The 20,655-nt window shown below is 46.5% G+C and overlaps 2 protein-coding genes across 4 annotated transcripts in view; one reads left to right on the top strand and one right to left on the bottom strand.

Moving 5' to 3' along the window:
• The first annotated feature begins 4,209 nt into the window (after nt 1-4,209).
• Nucleotides 4,210-8,608, top strand: STRIT1 (small transmembrane regulator of ion transport 1). The gene is made up of 3 exons (XM_065073381.1): nt 4,210-4,371; nt 7,904-8,001; nt 8,091-8,608. The coding sequence occupies exons 1-2, from the start codon at nt 4,359-4,361 to the stop codon at nt 7,996-7,998; spliced, it is 108 nt and encodes a 35-aa protein (XP_064929453.1). The 5' UTR covers nt 4,210-4,358; the 3' UTR covers nt 7,999-8,001; nt 8,091-8,608.
• Nucleotides 8,609-18,046: 9,438 nt separating this feature from the next.
• Nucleotides 18,047-20,655, bottom strand: part of MME (membrane metalloendopeptidase) — a 37,507-nt gene continuing 34,898 nt past the window's right edge. For all 3 annotated transcript variants that reach the window (XM_065073376.1, XM_065073377.1, XM_005507172.3), the window contains exon 23: nt 18,047-19,468. In XM_065073376.1, the coding sequence (XP_064929448.1) occupies nt 19,369-19,468 (100 nt within the window). In that variant the 3' untranslated portion in view covers nt 18,047-19,368. The remainder of the gene's footprint in view (nt 19,469-20,655) is intronic.

The following is a 20,655-nucleotide window of genomic DNA, read 5'->3' as shown; positions in this document are numbered from 1 at the left end:
GGAATTAGTACCAATATTTCAAAGCTATAGAGATGTTATTACTTGGAGCTTTTGTTTTGCGAAGATGAATTGATATGTCCCTCTAATAGAATATAAAGCAGTGTGGCCTACAGTTACTTATACGAATCATACAGGATTTGTAAAACCAAAAGTGTTTCTTTGCCAGTCTACTGAACGCTCATGTGGACTTTGAGATGTTAGAGGCATGGCTAACAAACTATACATTGGACATTCTGGTATTTGATACCTAGGTACTGGTGAAATGATGAAGATTAGAACGCACGCTAAACACATTAGCTAGTTACACCACAAATATTGCCAATTTTCTTTGCAGGGTTTTAATGAGGTTTCTGACAGTTGCTTCCCAAACAGGAGACACTGGATGAGAAGCAGCACAGCAAACGCACCCGTGCTGCTGTTCCCGAGCAGATGGTATTTGCTGTCTCTATTGCGCTCCCCGGATTCCTCAGAGGGGACCGAGCTCTGAAGAAATCCTGTCCGGTACAAAAGGGGAGGAGGTGATGGTTTATAGGTAAATCTCTCCCTGGTGTACTGTCCAAGGCAGCAGCCCCAGCGCAGGGTGAGCCGCGATGTGCGTGTGGCTCCGCGGCCTCCTGCCAACCCGACCCCGCGGGTACCGGCACCGGCAACGAGGGGTGCGGAGATGCCGCGGTTTCTGTTCTAGATCCGTGCCCGTGTTACGTGTCTGTCAGCTTGTGGTCCCGCTGCCAGGTTAGACACTGGAAAGCTCCGATGTAACCACCCTGCCCGCTAAAGCTGGATAAATACTCTGCTCGTCTTGGCTTTATTTTTTTGGCAAAGTCCATGTGGATCTGAAGCAGATAATTTAATATTTTCTAAAACATCAGTATTGTTTTTCCCCTTAAAATTGCTTTCTGTTCTGGAAAGACTCCCAGCCCTGCTGGCTCACTCGGTTCCTCCTCCTCATTTTGGCCCTAATTCCCTTAAAGTACTGAAGGCATTTAAGGCATTTAAAGTGCATTTCTAGCTTTGAGCAGCAAATGGGACTGAAGGCAGCCGGGCTGCTCAAACGTGAGGCAGATCTGGCTCAGTCCCTCTGTGAACCGAAGGCTGAAAAAGATCTCGTTTCTGAACCACAATTAACCGTCTGACTCTGAACACTGAGAACACCGAGCATCTCTGCATCCCAGCACCAACACAGGGGAAAAACCATGCACAGATCATAACGTAATTTGAAACGCAAATGAAAATGAGGCAATTGTTTTTCTTGGGTATTGTTCTTCAGCAGGCAAAAAAGTAGATGCTTATTTTCACAAATCATTCTCTGGAGTTTTTTCTTAAGCATTCTGTTCTCTCCTTGTTTTTTATATTTTGAAAATGTCCCCTGGCTTTGTTTTTGGCTGTTGGACTGAGATCTAGTGTAGAATTTACGTCTGCAGTTCATTCCTCATTCTAAACACAAGATGTGTTGTTTGAAATAATGTCTATATTGTTACGTTCTTCTTTGTGCCGCTACAGCTTTTATACCCTTAAGCTCGTGCTTGAGACTTGCGGAGCCCTCCTCGCTGCGCTCGCAGCTAAATCAGGGCAGTGCTTCCAAAACCGTGGTGAAGAGCAATGACTCTCTGTCCTCGCTCAAGGCAATGGGGCTGGAAAGATCCCAGTCTGTGAAGGTCAGATTGTCTTGTTAGGAATACGTGGTTCCTGGGAGAAATTATTTCCATTAGATCAGATGTGTGTGTATAATTAGCAGAACCAAATCAGATAGGATTCTTATGAGAACAGCTATGCAGCCAATGAACTTATTGTATCAGAGAGCTTGTGGTTGGTTTGGGTTGTTTTTTTCAGTAAATCTGTTACACAAATAACAGGATCATATTTCTTTTTACAACAAATTGGATCTTATCCCAAAGAGTCTGCTCCATAGCAAAGCGAGACGAAGAATGTAAAGCTCGCGTTTTATTATTGTGTCTCGAGATGATGTGACACTGGATCGTGCACGGCGTAATGAAATATTATGTAGCCCTGAGCTTTATTTTAAGAGTATACCCATTTTGGATAAGCAGCAATGAAACCGCTTTCCTGACGTGATGCTTGGGGAAAGGCAAGAATTTGTTAAGCAGTCCTGCTCAGGAACGCGAGGACGAGCAAAGGCAACGGTGGAGACACAGGGACACCCAGCACCAGGAACCCTCAGCACTCAGAACCTGCGGTTCCAGTTACGTTACAATACCCATTGCATCAGATTGGTCTCTAGAAACCAGTGGACAATAAAGCTCCATGTTTCTGTTTTATCTTCAGAACTGGAAATAACTCTGAAGTGTCTCATTGTGCAAACAGAAGCACAAGAACCAAAGAGACAGTGAGCGCAGACTGAGGCGCAGGTTGGTCAGGATATCCATTGCAAAAATTGATGGAAACTTCCTTGGGTAACATGAATTGACTTCAGTTATTTTACTGTAATTGTCATCTTAGACTTCACGCCACGCTCAAAAGACCAAGAAATGGGGATGCTTATAGTATGCAATAAAACTAACCTATGCAAAGCTAAGTAATTCACCTCTGGTGTAAAACTACTGACTTCAGTCAAGTTTTGCCAGAGTTGAATGCTACTCAATCACATTGTGTATGTTAGCATGGTTAGACTTACATATATATATGTATGTATATAAAAGATACTGATCACAGCAATGCAAACAATTGTATTTAAAATATTCCAGTGCCATTCACTTTTTTTGTTCATTCCAGATGAAAATACTGTGCGGTTGGACACAAATCGCATAGCCTGGGGCCCATGGTTTCCACTCTTGCTTTTAGGGCAAAAAATATTATTTCTCTCAAAATAAGGAGCCATTTAATCGCATTCTGTATGGGTGCTCTGAAGCTCTGAAGGCCGTCTCTCCCAGCTCTTTGGTGTGTGTAGCATTGGCCGTGTCCCTGCACCCTCCCTGGTCAGGGACTGGGATTGCAGTGCTGCTATAGCCAGTTCTAATTCTTTCCAAACGAAATACTCGAGTTATGAACCTGCTTTAGAACACGTTAGATCACGTTGGTATGAAAAGCCAGACTTTTTTCCAGCTGGTGCTCTGGAATCTAACTTTGGCTTAATTCTTTTTCTGCATCCCAGAGCTCCAAGGATGATGCGATCTCCACAGCCACTGAAGAGGGGACGCAATTCTGAAGAAAGGTGATAATGGAAACTTATTTTGTTCTGTAAAGTATTTAAACTTTAACCAACAAGCACAGAAAATCTCTTTGAGAAGATCTGCCTCGTGTGTTTCTGAGCACTGTGTTGTCTCCTGGGAGACCACAACAATTCCTCTGAACTGGACAAACATCCCAATCCGATCCCTTCCAAGCATCCCAGGCACCTGCTATCAGCAAGGGCTTCTAACAGCCGTTTGTGTCCTTTTCCATTTCAGAAACACGCGGGAAGAATCCCTGTTTCGCACAGCTCTGACGTGGGTTACGTGTAGGTTTGCTGAAAACAGTTGTTTAGGGGCTTGTTGCAGATGTGTGATGTGCCTGCGTGTCCCTCCGAGGGCTCCGTACAGGACTTTATTTCCCGAATAAACTCTGAGTGGGTTTATAGGCTTCCTGGTCAAAACCTCTGGGATCATTCCAAGGGATCTTTACATGGAGCTCTCATTTTACGGGATACAAGCTAACGTGCGGGTTTTCCTTTTGGCTCAGATCTGGCGCTCATCTCCGTGGTTTTTCTCTTCTGCGTTGAAGACGGCAGTTTGCAATGATTTATGCTGTTTAGGGCAAAATCATTCTTAGATTATTTTAGGAATGTTTCTCCCTTAAAATTTGTTACTCACTACCCGTAAGAGTAATGATGACTGAAAACTCTAAGGTGAGAGGATGCTAAACATATCTTTGTGCTTTGTGGAGTACAAGATACCTGGTGCTGCTTAGCAAGTAACTAGTAACTACAGAAATACATATACAACTATTACAGAGTAGGACTTGGTGTGTCTTTTTGATAAGAGGGGTGAGAGAAGATGTGGGAGACTCAGAGCGAACTGGACCCCTGTCATGCTCTAAATATGTGGATGCATATAAATATTATGTGAACTTGTAATGTGGTGTTTATGGCTGTAAAGAGGCCATGAAGTAGTTTTTGCCATTATTTCCCTCCCTCTTCACCACTGACCCCTTTTCATTCGGTTTTCTCCGAAGCAGATGTGCAGCTGCAGGGAGCGGGAGCGCTGGAGCCCTTTTTAGACACCGGGACGCATCCAGCCCGAAGCTGGCGCGGCGTGCGGCAGCTGCGGCACATTCCACAGCGCGCTCTATTTAAAGCATCCCGAGGCTCAGGGGAACAACTGCAGAGCAAACCTGAAAACCTGCCAGGAACCAGCAGAGCGGGAATGGCAGAACCAGGTAAGGCGCTCGGTTCAGTGGGAATGGGAGCAGGTATTCTTCAAGTCCATACATCCGAGCAAATTAACATGACAATACTCAGCTATTTGTATGTCTGATACACTATATATTTGACTTTTCAGTAAGAAAGTGTACTCAGTTTAAAGCTAATTGTATTAACAGCAATAAGTATAAAGTAGCTGGGGTTCCTCCCGTGTTTGTGAATCCTACCAGTTCTGTTTTCTTTAGTTTTCTGTAGTTATAATTTTAAGTTGACTAACTTAATTAAACAGAACTGTGTAAAATGAGTTACGTTTGCCAGCATTTTAAATATGCTGTCTGTGTGGCTGAAATGTGAGCGCAATGCTAGGTAAACATACAGTAATTCAGACTTTAACCCCACAAACCCCAAGTGGCAGAGCAAAGTGAAATTCCAATAATGACCTTTCCATTATAAGCACATTTCCACTTTCTCCAAAGAGAAGAGACATTCTATAAAAATGCATTTTATATTCGTTATCATTTTCTATTGACTTCACTGTAAGGGGTCTGGATGGTGAAATGACAATAAGTTTAAACATGGTGTTAGCTGTCTACACAGCTATTCAGGTAGTTTTCCTTGTAAAGGTAACTTTTCAATACATCTTCATAGTCACATTAAAAGTTTTTAAAGACTTTAATCGCCTTTTTTTTTTTTGCGCTGTTAGCACTGGTATCTGAGAAGGAAAGTGGAATTCTACTAAGCTCAGATATAACAGGATACCGAGTGCTGTTTCTTAATTTTAATTTTCATTGGTATCGACAGAAATGCTATGGATGTGGGTATTCCAGCAGGAATTAGTACTTAACCATATCTTGCATTGGTAGGATGTGTATTGTTATTTGTGTTTAACTGTTTTTAAACAACGGAGAAAGGAGCAGCGTGTCCACGAGCGGTCAGCCAGGATGGGGGTTCCAGCAGCAGCTGGGGCGGCGTGGGGGTCCAGCTGCACCCCATTACACACCTTGGGCGGCCCGGCTGTAATGAGTGGATGCAATGAGTGGCTGCACGGAGCAGCCGCCGGCTCGCGGGAGCTCTTGGTGTGACGCTGGCGAGCGGCACCAGCACAGAGCCTGTCCGCATCAGTGCTGGGTTCAGCGGGATTCGGGAGCGCCGCAGCCTGTCTGCGCAGCACAGCTGGAAACGCTGCTGCGGTGGCAGCGGGAGCCGTGCAGGGGACACGGTGCCCTGGGCACGGCCACGTCCCCTCTCGCTCTGCTGACCAGCGTGGTGGCCACACGGCCACCCCAGCGACGGGTCAGCGGTTTGGTTGTGCGTGTGCAGGGGGAGCCTCTGTGAGATACAGCACAAAGAACACTTTGTGAAGTTCTGCGGCATTTTGGAGCAGGGAACACGGGACTGGGAGCTGACACCTGACACGCTCGGGCAGGGACACGCTCCCGGCTTCACCTGCCCAGGCTCTGCTGGTGGCAGTCCTGGGAGGTCTTTGCCTGGTCCCTTGGGGTGCCCTTGTCAGTGCGGTTGGACTGGACACTCCAGGGGCGAGGGCGGCCCAGTGACAGCACAGGCAGCGTTTTTCTCATGGTAGCTGGGAGGAGTTTTGACCAACTACAGATGGCAAAACCAAGCCAACTTAGTGTCCTTGATAAAAGGTAAATCTCAGGAAAAAAACAACAATGAACAAACAAGATAGCTATCAGATGAAGTTTATCAGTATATTTAGGCTGTATTAGGTGGGAAACCTGGGCTGCTGTCTGCTGTAGTCGAGGGATCCTTGGCTTCTCTGGGTACTTGGGCACCCATGGCAGGCAGTGCCCAGGGCTTTTCTGTTTGGTTTGAGATAAAACTGATGTTTGAAGTACAGGAAAAAATACTATAATGGGGGGGGAAAGTAGTTTGTAGCTAGAACACCAGCTTACACGCAGAGGTCACAGTAAGATGCCTTTGTTCTTGCTGCCATCCAGAACTGGCCTTTTGATTTCCACAGGCTCTGGCTCAGCCCCTGAAAGCCAGGGTTTGGTTCCTTGATCTGTCTGACAGCGATACTGGTGACTGCAACAAACCACATTTCTCTCAGTATTCTGCTTTCATGTGCGTTCATTTACATGGTGATTATAATGAAACCTCATGTTTCAGGGTTTTAGCTGGTTACCTGCAGATGTCAGTAAAGATGTTGGTTTTTCCTTTGGAAACCAGGGTTGCTTAGGATGATTGTGTTCCCCTGCTGCTGGTCCCTCCGCAGCCGCCTCCCCGGGGGCTGGAACGCGGACGATGCAGCTGCTCCCCCTGGCTGCTGGTGGCACAGCCCTGGTCTGTGGCGAGGGTAAGGCTGAGTCTCATGTTTAGACTCAGGATAGTTTCCTATGGACCAAATACTGAAGCCTTGGAGTCTGTCACCTTCTTCCGAGACCTCATGAAGGGGTCACCTGCTTGGATGTCACACCCGGCCGAGCCTTGTGCACATCTCACACGTCAGCCTCTCCCGCTTGTGGCACAAAACGTTGTCTTTAAGCAGTTACTTCACTGTCACTCAGGTCTTGGGGATCTGTTCTGTGGCACAGACATCAGAGCAAATGATCTCACGGTCATTTCTGTTCTTGAGCTGTGAAACACAAGCACTGCCCGTGGGAGCCATGAAACTCTACCCGTCGCAGCCGGCTGCTCGCTGCCTCGTGACAGACGCCGGGCACAGCGTCCCTGCCCGTGCGTGGGCACAGCGTCCCTGCCCGTGCGTGCGGACTCGCCCGCGCTCTCATCCCGCTGCATTAAACCCGGATCTCATCTGACAAAACGCCATATTCTGTAGACACAACAGTGCTCTGCAGAGCTGCCCGAACTGCCGTGTACCTCAGCAGGGTCCGGCACTTCATTTGTAACAGGACCTTTAGAAAAAATGGTCATTATAGAGAAATGATTCCCAACAGAAGTAGCTTTACCTTACAAAGTGTCAAATGAATAGCAGGCTTTAAATGGGACAGGTAAGGGACTTCCCTGTGGCAAAAGGACACCCAGTTCCAAGGCAGGGTTTGATCTTTTTGCTGTGTAGTTGCCTATCTGTTTTCTATTTTTGTGGCAGCATATGCAGGTTTTCTATGTACATGTTCTCTCTCCCTCTCGGTAGATATACCATGCAGTATCATGGTGAGACGTGTTTCTGTTGTGCACAGCTTTAAAAGGGCAGTGAGGAAAACCTTAAATTATTGAGCATCCTTCCCAAGACTGTCAGCTTGATCTAAACTGCGCGAGGTGGTGTGTATGATTTTACATTATTCATTAACCCCTTCAAAAACCTACAGAAAGATGTGCTTTAAAATGGTGTCATATATTGGTAAGTAATGTAATCCCAAAGGCTGATACGCTGCTTCCTGACAAGCTTCTGATATTTGTAGGAAACTGATAGAAAGGGTCTTTGAAATCTTGATGCTGTACAGCAACATATGTCTATAAAGCGCTCGTCCTGCGTGCTGCTCGACGAGCCACGGCCTGCCTTGGACTCCGTGTCTCCGTACAGCTTTTTAGCCTTTCTGAAAAAGACCGTTTTTCCTCTTCCAGCCCAAGTCCCGCTGTCCCGTCTCGTCGTGCCGATGCTCCTCGCCCTCGGCTGGATCGTGGGTTGTGCGCTGATGGTTTACATCGTCTTCTCGTGAGAAGTGAGTGACTCGCGCGGTATCGCACACCACCCCTGCTCGCTTTGGTTTGCACCGCCACCTGGTAAAATGTCCTTTTCTTTGCCTTGCAGGACAGAAGAATTTACAATAATGTTGATTAGAAGAACCTGGAAGTTGAATTGACATTTCTAATGACTAAAATACGTAGAAAATGAATTATTTTTAATATCAACTCTGTAAACATGGTGTATGCTTCTTCTCCACAACAAAGGTTTGAAATGTATTTAGGATGTCACAAAACCAGTTTTCAGATGGTTTGTAGTTTCTGGAGTCCTGCCTGCTCTCCAGCAGCCTCTGCTGATGCCACCTTGGATTGGAGCAGTTTGGAAACAGTATTCCCGGAGCTGGTGATGCTCCGGTGGACCAACAAGGAGTTTGGCTCATTTGTGAGATGTGCCAAGCTGGGCAAGAAGTATCTCAATGCATCTGGGCAAGTTTTAACTGAGTTAAGAGAGTGTTTACAGTTTCGTAGTAAAAAAACCCATTAAATGTAAAATGTTGTGGTGGTGCACTGTCCCTGTCCCAAGATCTGAATTGTCAGTGCCCAAATACATTTTCTGAAAATACATGAAGTTCCTTTTTGAAACAAGCAAGCAAACAGTCATGCAAGTTAATACATAAATCTGAAAAGGGCTTTAGAAAATGAAAGGCAGGCAGGGAAGCAGTGCATCCTAAAATGTGCGACTTGGGCCTTCTTAATCCTAAAACATTTGGTTTTTATTTAATAGTATGTAGATAAATACCAAGTTAACTGCTGGTCTCCTCTGTTTACATGGTTCTCAGGGCCCGGTTTTGTATTTTTCCGTTGGCAGCCGATTCAGTTCCTGTCAAACGCTGCGGGACTCAGCGGGCACTGAGCTGCATCGAGACCACTCGAGTTGCGGCTCCTCCAGCAGGAGAAGCGCAGCCAGGGAGGCCGCAGAACAAGGCGGGAATTCAATATTAAAATAACTACTCTGAGAAAAAAAATAAATGAATGAAATAGGTGAAAATCCAATTTCTACACCTTGCAGGAACTGTTGAAAAGCACAAATACAGGACAGGAACCTGCTGGCTGGATAGCAATTTCCAGAAAAGTGCCTGGGAATTAAAACGTAACACGCCCTGAATCCAGGTCGGCAACGTACTAGTGTTGGTGTGAAAAGGGAAACGTTGTCCTGGGAAAATACCAGAAAAATGGCCCGAGAGGTGCACAAAATCATCCCAGCTCTCCCAGCCATGCCAAGGCCTCCCCAGCCCTGCGCTGGCCTGGGCCCCACAGGAACGCCTGTGACATGATGGGAAGTGAGTAAAACATACATCTTAAATATATCAGACTTTTTGAAAGGAAAGGAATAATTCTGGCAATAGACAGGGCAAGAAGGAACGGAGAACCAGCCAGCCAGAGCCAGGCTGTCCCTACGGTAAGGGCACTGAGGTACTGGAAGAAATTTTGAGGCATGATCACTATTATTATTGATTTCTAGAGGCCTTTGAAAATGGATGGGCAACCATCCCTCGGGCACGCGGCAGTACGGGCGATCCTGCCTCGGTGCCTGAAGGCAGCTATAATATTTGACGTTTCTAAGGCTGAGACCAGCCAGACTGATCCCAGCTCTGACTCCAGGCCACAGGGAGGCTCTGGAACACAGAGGTAGGTGCACGTGTAGTTTAATTCTCCGGTCTTGTTGAAGTTCAGTGATTGCCGTTACATGCAGTCCTCTTATCAGCTTGCTCTTCCCTTTGCCAGCGCACAAGGCAAACGGGGCGTTTCTCACCCCGCACGACCTGTCGCTGTGTCTGGTTTGCAGCTCCCGCAGCACCGGCCCAGCGCTGCCTGGCCAGGCGAGGGGCACCGAGCCGTCCTTAGGACCACAAATGTGCGTTTACATATCCAGTTGTTTACCAGGCACCGATGAAAAGCATCCCGAAAAATCCAGTTGACCCAAGGGGCTTTTTCAGGTGTCTCCACAGCATTTGAAATCAAATGTTTCAAATTAAAATGTTACAGAGCTAAAATATAAACATTACAATGTGTTTTAGCTCAACCTGATATTTGAGAGCAGGGAGATCTGATTTGGCAGAGCAAAACGAAATGACTTTCTAGGTTGGCTTCAGTATTGTGGAGCAGACTTGCTGGATACTAAGAACTCCTGCCGGTTTTGTAGAGTAATAAAAAGAGGATTATTCCAAGAAAATATGCATCCCACCCACTGTTTAAAGCCCACTGACCGTTCTGCAAAGTGGCCTTTTGCAACCACCTTCAGGACAACCCACTCGGGTGTCTTTTCATAGTGAAACTAAGCAATGCTCTGCTGGAGCTTCCCACACTTGCAGGGGTGTTTTGGGTAACAAAAGGTGGACTTTTTCTTCTTGAAAAATGAGTGTTTGGGTGCTAAGATTTTTCTTTCAAAGGGTGATATTAGTGATTTAGAAGAAGAAAACATACGCGTTCACCTTTCTACCCAAATGCAGGTGCATGGCTATTAAAGCGTGGCGTTAGCTTCAGTTTTCCTGTTGCTGTGCCAATAGGTAAAACACTGGGGGGGTTATGACGCTGGAGAGGACTCTGGCTCCGTTACCCTGTAATGCCGCCCAGGTCTGACGAGCTCTGTGGTACCACGATGAGCCAAGGTGGCCTGCACGCTTTTGGGGGGCACCCTCTTCCAGCCCCCTTTCCATTTCTATGGTTTCTTTCCACATAGGACGATGTTTTCTATGCTCTGAGATTTTCATTGATTAATTTATTGTTCATGTTTTTATTTACAAAAGCTGAGTGGGAGCGTTGGGGTGCCTGTTCCTCCAGAGAACAGCTGCCCGGTCTGCACCACGGCCTCCGGTTCTCCCCGCTACCCCTGATGAGCTGCTGAATAAGTTGATGAGGGATGAGTCTCTGTCCGTCTGTCCCGGGACGCTGCGTGTGGCTCGCTGGTTACTGTTCTAGTCTCTTGTTTATATTTTTTAGTGCCTGTAATCCCGTTTAAGGCTGTTACATGCACAGGGGCTGTTGTGAGAAGCCCAGCCTGCAGACCGGGGCTGCTGTTGAGACCTTCCCGCTCCAGCCCTAACCCAAAACGGTGGCTCCCGGGCGCTTCGCACGCCTCGCGTCCCAGCACCGGCACAGAGGCCGGTTTAACCTCTCCCTGCCCGCTCCTACCCTGCTGAGCCTGGGTTTAAGTATGTCAGAAACCAGGCCCAGTGCTAAAGCCAGCCCTCTCTACCCAGCAGTTGTAGGAAACAATTATTTTGCAAATATAATAGGCTCAGGCAGGATCTGTCAGCAAAGCCATTTTTTAATAACGATATTGCAGCAGCGGGTGTTCTACCTAAAGGTCGGCACACACATGGGGCAAAAAGCCCCTGCTTCTATTCCCCCAAAATCCCAGCAACACTTTCACTCCCTGTTCCCCCTTGGTTGGTGCTTCAGGGTTTACAGACCCCCCCGACACCTCAGTTTACATACACTACCCTTCCCCCTAAATTAACTTGTAAATACAGGTATCAGTATGGATACAGGTAACAGTATCTATTCCAGGAAGAGACTGCGTTTTACACTGAGGATTCATAGCCCGATGTCTCTGTCCTTCCCCCTGCAGGGCACAGTCCCAAGTCCCCAGTGATGTAAAACAACAGCTCCCGTTAAACGTTCCACACAGTGCTAATGGCGGGCGCCAAGAACCGCCTGGAAGGGGCGGGGCCGTGAAGGCATGGGGGCGTGGCCGGGAGGGCGTGCGGCGGGGCCGGGAACCTTCTGGAAGGGGCGGGGCTGTGAGGCGCGGGGCGGGTTCCCTGGCCGGGTGGGTGGTGTAGCGGGACTGAGGTGAAGATCTGCCCTCCCGCCCTCCCCCGCAGCCCCAGGTGCCTCCGCAGCCCTGGAGCCGTTTCAGGGCTGTGTTTCGGCAAGGCCGGCCCGGCCCTCAGCCCGGATCCCGCCCTGGGCCGCTGTCCTGGCTCAGCCCACCCGAGGCCTCGTCCCGCCTGGAAGCTGCGGCAGAGATGGGACCACCGCAGGTAAGAGCAGAATGTTCTGTGCTGAGGCCGAACCCGCCTGGTGAGTGGGCGCTCAGGCCTGTGGCACCAGAGACGGTGTTTGTGCTGCGTGCAGAGGTCCAGGCCTAGCGCGGGTCCCTGTTCCCGCCTCCTGCCCGAGGGTGCAGCACAGGGTTTGCAGCTTCCTTACTTCCTTAGGGTTGCTAGCACATGATTAATTACTTAATTAATTATTTGCTTTTTAAAATGCTCTTCTTGTACAAAGCTGCAGGGAACGTTGGTTCCTGTGTGAAAACAGAGAATTTCTCATTTGTTCTCTTTTTGTGAGAGGCTTGTTTCTGTTCAAAGCAAATATTCCATGTTGTGTAGCAACATTGTAGTTTGTTTGTTGCACTTTTTGTTTACTGACGTTTAAGAAACTGATCCTGGGGAACGGGTGCTCTGTGTGGGTTGGTTTGCTGGGTGTGTTGAGCTTCGGCAGCTGTAGGAGCTGGAGCTGAGTCCGTCCTCGCCCCGACCCGGGTGCAGCGCGGCCCAGAGCAGCGCTGGCTGTTGCCCGTGTTGCCCGTGGCCCTGGCAGTCACACGGACCCGCCACCTCTCGCTCTTAACGTTTACGTGGGTCTTGGTGCGATGACCCGCGACCTGCTGCGCTGACACCATCTCCAAAGTGCTTATTTTGCTCCCTTCGTCTAGAAGGAGGCTTGTGGGTCCTCAGGCAGTTGTAGAGAGTTCAGCTTGTTTGCAGTCACAGCTTATTGATTAAAATACGTCAGCGTGTGACGTTTTTGCCGCAGCGTTGCTGTGATGCTCTTGAGCCCCTCGAGCCTGGTCTGTGCAAGGAACGGTCCTCAGCAACTGTTTCAGTGCCTGTGGATTGTGAGTTGGGTTGTATTGACAGGCTGGGGGCAGGCAGGGTTCCCCCCTCTGACAGCCTTTTCTGTTGTTACTTACAAAGTGGTATGATTTAATCAACGATTGTAACTGCTTGCATATCCAGATAGCTGTGGTCATTGGAGATAGTCTTAACAACATGAGTTGAACTATTTTAAACTGATTCAATAGCTTGCGGGTTTAATAATCAAAAGGTGGCTACTAGTGTTCTGTTTAAGTATCTCGTTCTGGGTAGTAACAAAGGAAGAAGAAGATCAGCAGAGAAGCTCAGTACTTGGATGAGATCTAGAGAACGGCGGCTCACTGGAATTAGGAATGTAGAGCTGACAAAGACAGCTGGGTTTACTGCGTGCAGTCCTGAAAGCTGGGCTCAGCACAGGCAGGAAGTGTCTCCTGTGGAATAAACAGGTGAAATCATTTGGGTGAGTCTGTAGCCTTCTGTAGTTGCATCTGGTTGAAGATGCGCCAGCCAGCTGTTTTGTTCAGGGAGAGCCTGGGAGTTTCTGCCGGCGTCCCCGCTGACAGCAGCCCTGCCACACCAGCAGCTGGGAGCTATTCCTGCTGCCACCCGTTTTGTCTGGGTTACCGTTCCTCATCGTGGTGATTAATGACATTGCCTCACTTCATCGCCTTGTAGCTGGACCACAGGCACGTAATTCATGTGGGCACAAAGCCCAGTCCCTAAGAAAGTCCAGCCTAGCATAGGAGGTCTCAACACCAGCAGGGCAACAGATCCTACAGTAGCTTCTCATAAATACTAAATCAAATTGCTGGTGTCAGTCCTTAGGTTCAAGGCTCTAACTGAAGCAGTAGCAGAATATCTAGACAATATCTAGACAAGGCTGTTTGTGAAGCAATGCGCAACTACCAGAAGGTGACCTGTGCAGGAGGAGGAATTAGTTCTGACTTCTACGGACCAACAGAAACCGTATCGTACAATTTTCTGTGTGCACCATATTTGCATCTTTGCTTGCGTGTTCTCCAACGTGCATATGTAGCAATGCTTGTATATAACTAAATGAAAGTGGATGGATGCTGTGAATCTGTTATGGTTCCTCAGGACACAGTGTGTACCATATATTATTTTTTTCTTGCTGTATTGTGATTTTCCACTGGACATTATAGAAGGTTGATAAAACTTGCTTCTTTTATATTTTTGAGTTAAAGGCCTGTGATTCGATATCTAAAAATGATAGGTTCAAAAAGGAAAAAAAAAGTAAATGTAGCATGTGTAGGAAAATAAGTAACACCTGGTTAAGGAGAAATAGTGGTCAAGGGGTGCCTTGTGCAGAAGAGTCCCAAAGGGTCATTATCAGCAACATTTTGGCCACTGGAGCTTTTTGGTGCAGTCCACATGTTGGGTGCAGCCCAGAGGCCCTTGGGAAGCATCTCAGCAGTACTGAGCTGAATTAGTTAGTGATGGGTCTGTATTCTGAGTATTTGGGAGCTGTTTTGTTAATACATTGTCAAATAATTGACCCAGCTCAGTACTGATGTGTATTTTATATGTTCCCTAAAGTTTTGTCAGCCTGCTGCTATGGAAAGTCAATTTCAGTCAGCTCAAGCAATCCGAAGACATCTGCAGAACCGTAGTGACTGACTCAAAGATTTTACGGAAGCTGACAGTTGTTTATAATATTTTTAGTTAAAATTGTGGAGTGTTTTTTTTTCCCAGAAGTACGAGCAAATGCAGCTGTTTGCCCGCTGGATCCTGCTGTATCTCACTCTCACGGTTTATTAAACTAATCTCTGAGTTTAACACTGTTCTTTCTTGCGCTGAAGTAGATCAGAGCAAGCTGCTAGCTAACAGTATGCTTTTCATACCTGCAAATGTATTTGTTTCCTCTGTGTTTCGTTGGTGTTAACAAGGATACTGCGCAAAAGCTGAGCTGACGTTTGGTCCAGAATGCAACACCATGAAGTGTATTGTGAGCAAGAGCGCATGTTCCTCCAGCTGTTCCCTCCACGGCCTGATGGCGTCGGCACGATTTGGCACGGCAGCCTGGCCCAGCCTTTGGGATGGCCCTGTCGTGCTCCTTAGGTGACTTCTGCTAGTCCTGAAACTGGTTCTGAGTCCTGCTGGCCTTGCAGCAGCCTTCATGCACAAATCCTGGAAAGGGCTCTGCAAAGCCAGTGCAAGCGAATAGCAGTTATTTTACGTCATTAATTTAGATCTTTCATCCCTTTTTCCTGATGGTTAGAAGATGAAGGTGTAATCGGTATTTTGGTAGTTAACTGTTTGCACAGTGTTTGTACCACAGGACCTTCCCTTTTGCTTGGCTGGTGCTCGCTCAGGTGTTTGTAACTGCGGGTCATTCTGCCAGGAACAGCCAGATGGGAGCAGATGTTCCTGACGTATTGTAGCTCAGAAGATGCTTATGAGGAGACCTGCACAGCGACAGGCTCTAAAACTGCTTTTTGTACCAAAGAAGAGAGTGCCGGAATTTGTGTGAATGTATTTAAAGGAAATACAGGGGAGAAGTTGGAGCTTTAATGGGCAGGAGATGAAGAGAAACATTACAGATGGGCTATGTGGTTGTGTGGTTGGTTGTAAGGAAGTAATTTCTCTAAGAGAACACAGTATGTGACTTAAGTGGCTGGAAAACAAAAAACAAGAGTAAAACTATGAAGGGTGAGAGAATTAGAGGTATCTAATTTAAATTCTTATCAGGTATTAGTACATTTTTCTCTCTTGGGTATGGAATCCTCTTCCTCAAATTCCTTATCTCCAGTGTTAGTGATGCCTCGATTGCTGTTGTGATCAGTTGGTCAGTAACCGGGTGAAGGGGCTCACCCCAGGCCCAGGGAACGCTGCAGAGCATTTGCACACAGAGCGGGGTCTGTCCGGGTCCTCAGCTGGGAACCAAAGCAGCACTGAAATACGGACACTGCACTGAGGGACGTGTCCGTCAGTCTTGAGTGTTGTTTTTGAGGCTTTTGGTGCAAATGCTTCCCATGGCCTATCTGTTAATACTCCCGTGGCATCTTAGCGCTCCGAGAAGGAAAATCCTCACTGGCACTACTTAGTTTGCAAGCTGTGATGAAAGGTACGTTCTGATTGTCACTGCTCGTTTAATGTCGGATACCTGACCTCTGAACTGCTAGTGCTTTGCTGCTTTTATGAAGACCTTAATTTCACTCTTGAGTGAGGAAATGGTAATTGCCTCTGGTTAAAGTTTGGTTACTAAGACATGTATTTTACATTTTGATTCTCTGTTAAATGCTAATGCAAGGCTGCCCTGCACCTGCTGATGTGCCAGGTGACTTTTGGAGCGGACTAAACTGATGAGCTGTAGTATATGATGTGCCCACCTCAGCGCTGGTGTGGGACACTGAGAGCCAGGTCTGTACTGCGGATGATTTCTCTGTTTTCTCTTGGTTCTGGAGTACAGTCATTTCCTACTAGAGCTTGTATCGCTATCAACAGCCACGGTTGTGATTCAGCTGCTGTAGGCAGGAGCGCAGCCTTTTCCTGGAGAGGGGAAGGAGGAGCAGAGCAGCCTGGCTGGGGCCCGTCCAGCTGTGTGCAGCGCAGAGCGGCCACGCAGGGGCTGGGCTTGGGACTGGTGCAGTTGCAGGGGCACGTGGAAACATGACTTCTACTACCAGTTTGAATATCTTGGTTCCGACGTTGTCCTTTCTCACTAGCTTATATAAAATCATGGAGTGTTTGTAGGTTTTCTAGATGTCCATTCACTTGATTCAGTGTTTTCATGTAATGAAAGGGGGATGTTTCTGGCCCTTTGTGTAGCCAGCAATCACTAGGGAAGCTTCCCCATTTCTGGTCATATGTGTTATGTTTGGTTTGGATTGCACACACTCTTTCCAAGCTCTGGCTCATTGTTACACATGGCCTGTCTGTAGTAAAATAGATGGGGGGAGGCAGTGATCAAATGGGGGTTTTGGGAAAAGTCTTATAATTCATGAATATAGAAGCTGGGTGCGATGACAGGTCTAAATCCAGCTGTCAAGTGTGTCTATGTTTTGTTTGAGTAGCTGTTGCTGCTGTGGCCGGAGCATTGCTGGATCCTTTCCATAGGGAAGCTGTATTTCTTACTGTGGTGGTGAAAGAAATGACCGTATCCTCAATAGTACATACGAATTCACCTTCCCTGCTCCAGCAGGAGCTCACGTGAATCAAGGTGCAACTATTCTGATGTGTGTAGAGGTCAGTCAGAAGTGAAAAAGTCTTCACTGTGCAGTTGAGAACTAAGGGGAATAATCCCTGTCTCCAGAACTAAACACGCTCTTCAGTTTTCTGTCTGGCAGGCACATGCAACACGAGTTGTGGCAGAAAAGCTTGTGGATACACCACTGAACAGACATTACAGCTACCTATGTGATTTTTTTGCTGTTCACTAACTATTTGTGCTTCTGTATTTCTTGATTGTTGTATTTAATATTATTTACTCTGTATTTAGTGATCCACTGGTTTATTTAGTTACCTTTGGAATTTCTCTTCTGTCTTGGATGAGTCTCGCCATGTCTGGCTGTAAATGGGGATAACAGTACTTCCTGTTTCATAGATTTATGGGCCCGAATCTGTAAAGGATTGAGTTTCATTTGGATGTATAGGGTTAATGATGAAGGGTACAGAAGGTTCTATGACAAATATGCGGAGAGGAGTGGAGAAGGGGCCCAGCAGAGATCGGAAAACCCTGTTAAGGCAACTTTGTTTTTCTTTTTTTCTACTGCTTTTCTCTAACTTCTGTTTTTCCCTCTTTGCTTCCTGATGTGGCCAGGAGTGGTTTCCAGTGTGTGCCCTCAGAGGGTCAGTAGAACTCGATCTGCTGCCTTTGGGTACAGCACAAACAAAGATCTTCCATTGCTCCTGTGGAGCTGGGGGAGCAGCCCCCGGCCCAGCAGCCATGGGCTGTACTGCTGCTCCCGCTGGGAATGCACGACAAGGGATTGATTTTCTGCTCTCTTCATCGTACTGTTGGGAGAAGCCTTGGAAGTTTCTGCAGGCAATTTTGGTGTGATCTCCTTGGATGCTGAATAACCTACTGACACCTGCTTTTAAACTAGAATAGAATTATTTGGATTCTCATTTGTCAGCTGTTACAGATGTTGAGGTGTGGTGCTCAGCAGCAACTATAGAAATCTGTTTGTGGTTGGGTGGGGGTCTTGTACTTGCATATTTGCTATAAAGAATACACATGGCATTTTTCTCATAATTTCAGTTTATTATCAAAATGGTTTTATCAGATGACAGACTCAGAAAGCTAAAAGGAACATAGGTTTTTTTAAATATACCTATCGTAGCAGTCATCTGAGGTATGTGGTACTTGGTTTTGGAAATCTGTTTGCTTTGATATACAAAGCAGTAAGTTCCTTTGCAATCTGCATGAGGATGTTTAATACATGTCATTGCAGATTTAAAGCCTTTTACCTTCTTACTTAAAGCTTCATTCTTGCAATCAGCTGTGCAGCTTTCCTGATGTGAGGACTGACATCAATCAGAACATGCACAAATTGTGTGCAGGATCAGACCCTAAACACCGAGAAAGTCGGCCTGAAACCTTGGCTACTGGCGACTGCACCGGAGAGCGGCGACTGGAGCCGTGGGCTCGGTGCCCGATGCCGTGGGCTCGGTGCCCGATGCCGTGCTACACTCAAACTGCCCAGCTCTGCGCTGCCTCTGATAAAATATATTACAACACTTCAAGTCAAAAGTGTAGCTTAGATTTAAATATCAAAACTATGATTTTTACATTACTAGAAACTTTAAAAAAGACCAAGTTTAGAGAAAGCAAGGAAAAGCTTAGAAAACTGTGAAAGGGTCTTGGATCACAATCTTATAGAACATATCTTCAAAAATTAATAATTTACCTACAATTTCAGTTTGGCTGGAAAGCGGTAAATAAACTGTTGTAAATAGTGGCTTCAGATAATACACACTGGAATAATTAGTGAGCGGTTACTTAAGCACAGCAGGTCTTTGGACTCCTCTTGTATAAACGGTTTCAAGTAAAAATGAAGACATTTGGTAGAACAGATTTATCATAACAGCAACGGGTACAAAGTCTGACACTTTGGATATAAACTGTTGTCTCATTATCACGTCATGATGTCTAAAACCGTGTGTTAGTTAATATTTCCTTCCTCCGCTCAATCAGAAATACGCAGTCACCAACTAGTGGGAGATAATGTGTTATACTTTGACATTTTAAAATAAATCCAGAAAGCCACTGGCTAGTGCGGAACAGGATTAAGTACCAGTGAGATGTTACTGCACACCCTCAAGTGATTCAGATTCTACAGGGTTGAGCGACAGGAAAAGCAGCCGATGAGCAAGAGCAGCTAATTGCTGCATCGGCATTAGTCCTCCATTCCATGTTTGATTCTTTTATTTTTGCCTGTTTACTAAGAATTACAGTGACTATTCTAGCATAGTTCCCTCAGTTTTCTTCCTTTCTCCCCTTGGAATTAGTTAAAAATTTCTCTCTTTCCGGAAAGCTTCTCGAGACGCAGGGTTTGCAGTTCGTCACCAAACTCGGCACTTCTTAGCAGGATCCATGTAGTTCGTCTTGGTGCAGGAAAAGGCTTCTGAAAACTCCGGAGAGTTTTGCAATGATCCGATGACCCTTTAAAACAAAACCACAACATTGTCACTGCTGCCTGCCTTTGTGTAAAACAAACCAGAAAACACACATTCTCTAACGTTCTTTTTTTGCGTCACCTCCAAATTCTGTGGGAAACGCCGTTAATTTCTGAGCTCGGACTATTCCCTTTCACCTCAAGCAGTGGCTGTGTTTTCTCTTTTTGGGGCCCCAAAAGGCAGGACCTGTCCCTTCTTCCTTACTGGCTCTCACAAAACTTCCATTTATTGCACTAGGAACACGCTTCTTGCTTGTCATTAGTTTTCACAGATTTTTTTCAGCTATGTTTTGCTGACGTGTTTCTTGGTAAAGGGAAACAAGCCCCTGAGGTAGAGGACTGTGGTGTAACTTCCCAGCGAATGTTCGTGTACGTGTTTATGCCAATCGGGTTTTAACTAAGCTCATACTGCTGCTCTGGGCATTCTCCACCAATGTTCCAGTGAAGGAGTCTCCTGGAAAAACGACTCGTACAAAGAACAGCTTTCAAGTGAGTGTGAGGACATGCCAGCTAAAGCAGTTTCTATATGTGGGATTGGGAACATATGTGGATATATCTGCTCAGAGTTGCTCCTTCCTTCAGGAGTGGAAATACAGCTTGCATGGACCTACGCAGGAGAACAGCAGCAGCTTCAAATATCAATATGTACTGGTGCACATTGATCATGGACCAGGAAGTATTTGAAGAACTGCTTCTTTGAGTAATTCGTGATTATTCTGTGAGTAATCTTAATAATTAGATTCAACAGCACCAGGCAGTGCTCTCCTGACACTTGTTACTACAAACAGATAAAACAGCAGTGGGATAAGAATCCTGCTGCATTTACTAATGTGCCCAGAACTACGGGGTTGTGGTACGTAAGCAGGGCTTGACCTGTAGCTGTTATTGTACTTACTGTAACACTGGGGTACAGATTCTCTTTCACCTGCTTTTGACAATTACCTGATCTTAGGCATCTTTCTGTTAGCTTTTTATTTTTCTAGTAGATGACAGATTCTACCTGTCCAGTACTCAGAGTTGTCAGCCCGTAAGCTGAAATTGTACTATGCAATTGACAATTTTTATGCTGAGCTGCCTGTCCTACCTGTACGGGGAAACAGCCTGCAGTCAGTGTTGAAACAACCAACCAAAAAAACCCCACCTCCCCAAATAAAGAGCACGGTAGGAGCCATGG

This window comes from Columba livia, chromosome 9, assembly GCF_036013475.1.
Source record: "Columba livia isolate bColLiv1 breed racing homer chromosome 9, bColLiv1.pat.W.v2, whole genome shotgun sequence".
Lineage (NCBI taxonomy): Eukaryota > Metazoa > Chordata > Aves > Columbiformes > Columbidae > Columba > Columba livia.
This window is presented reverse-complemented; position numbering and strand designations above follow the sequence as displayed.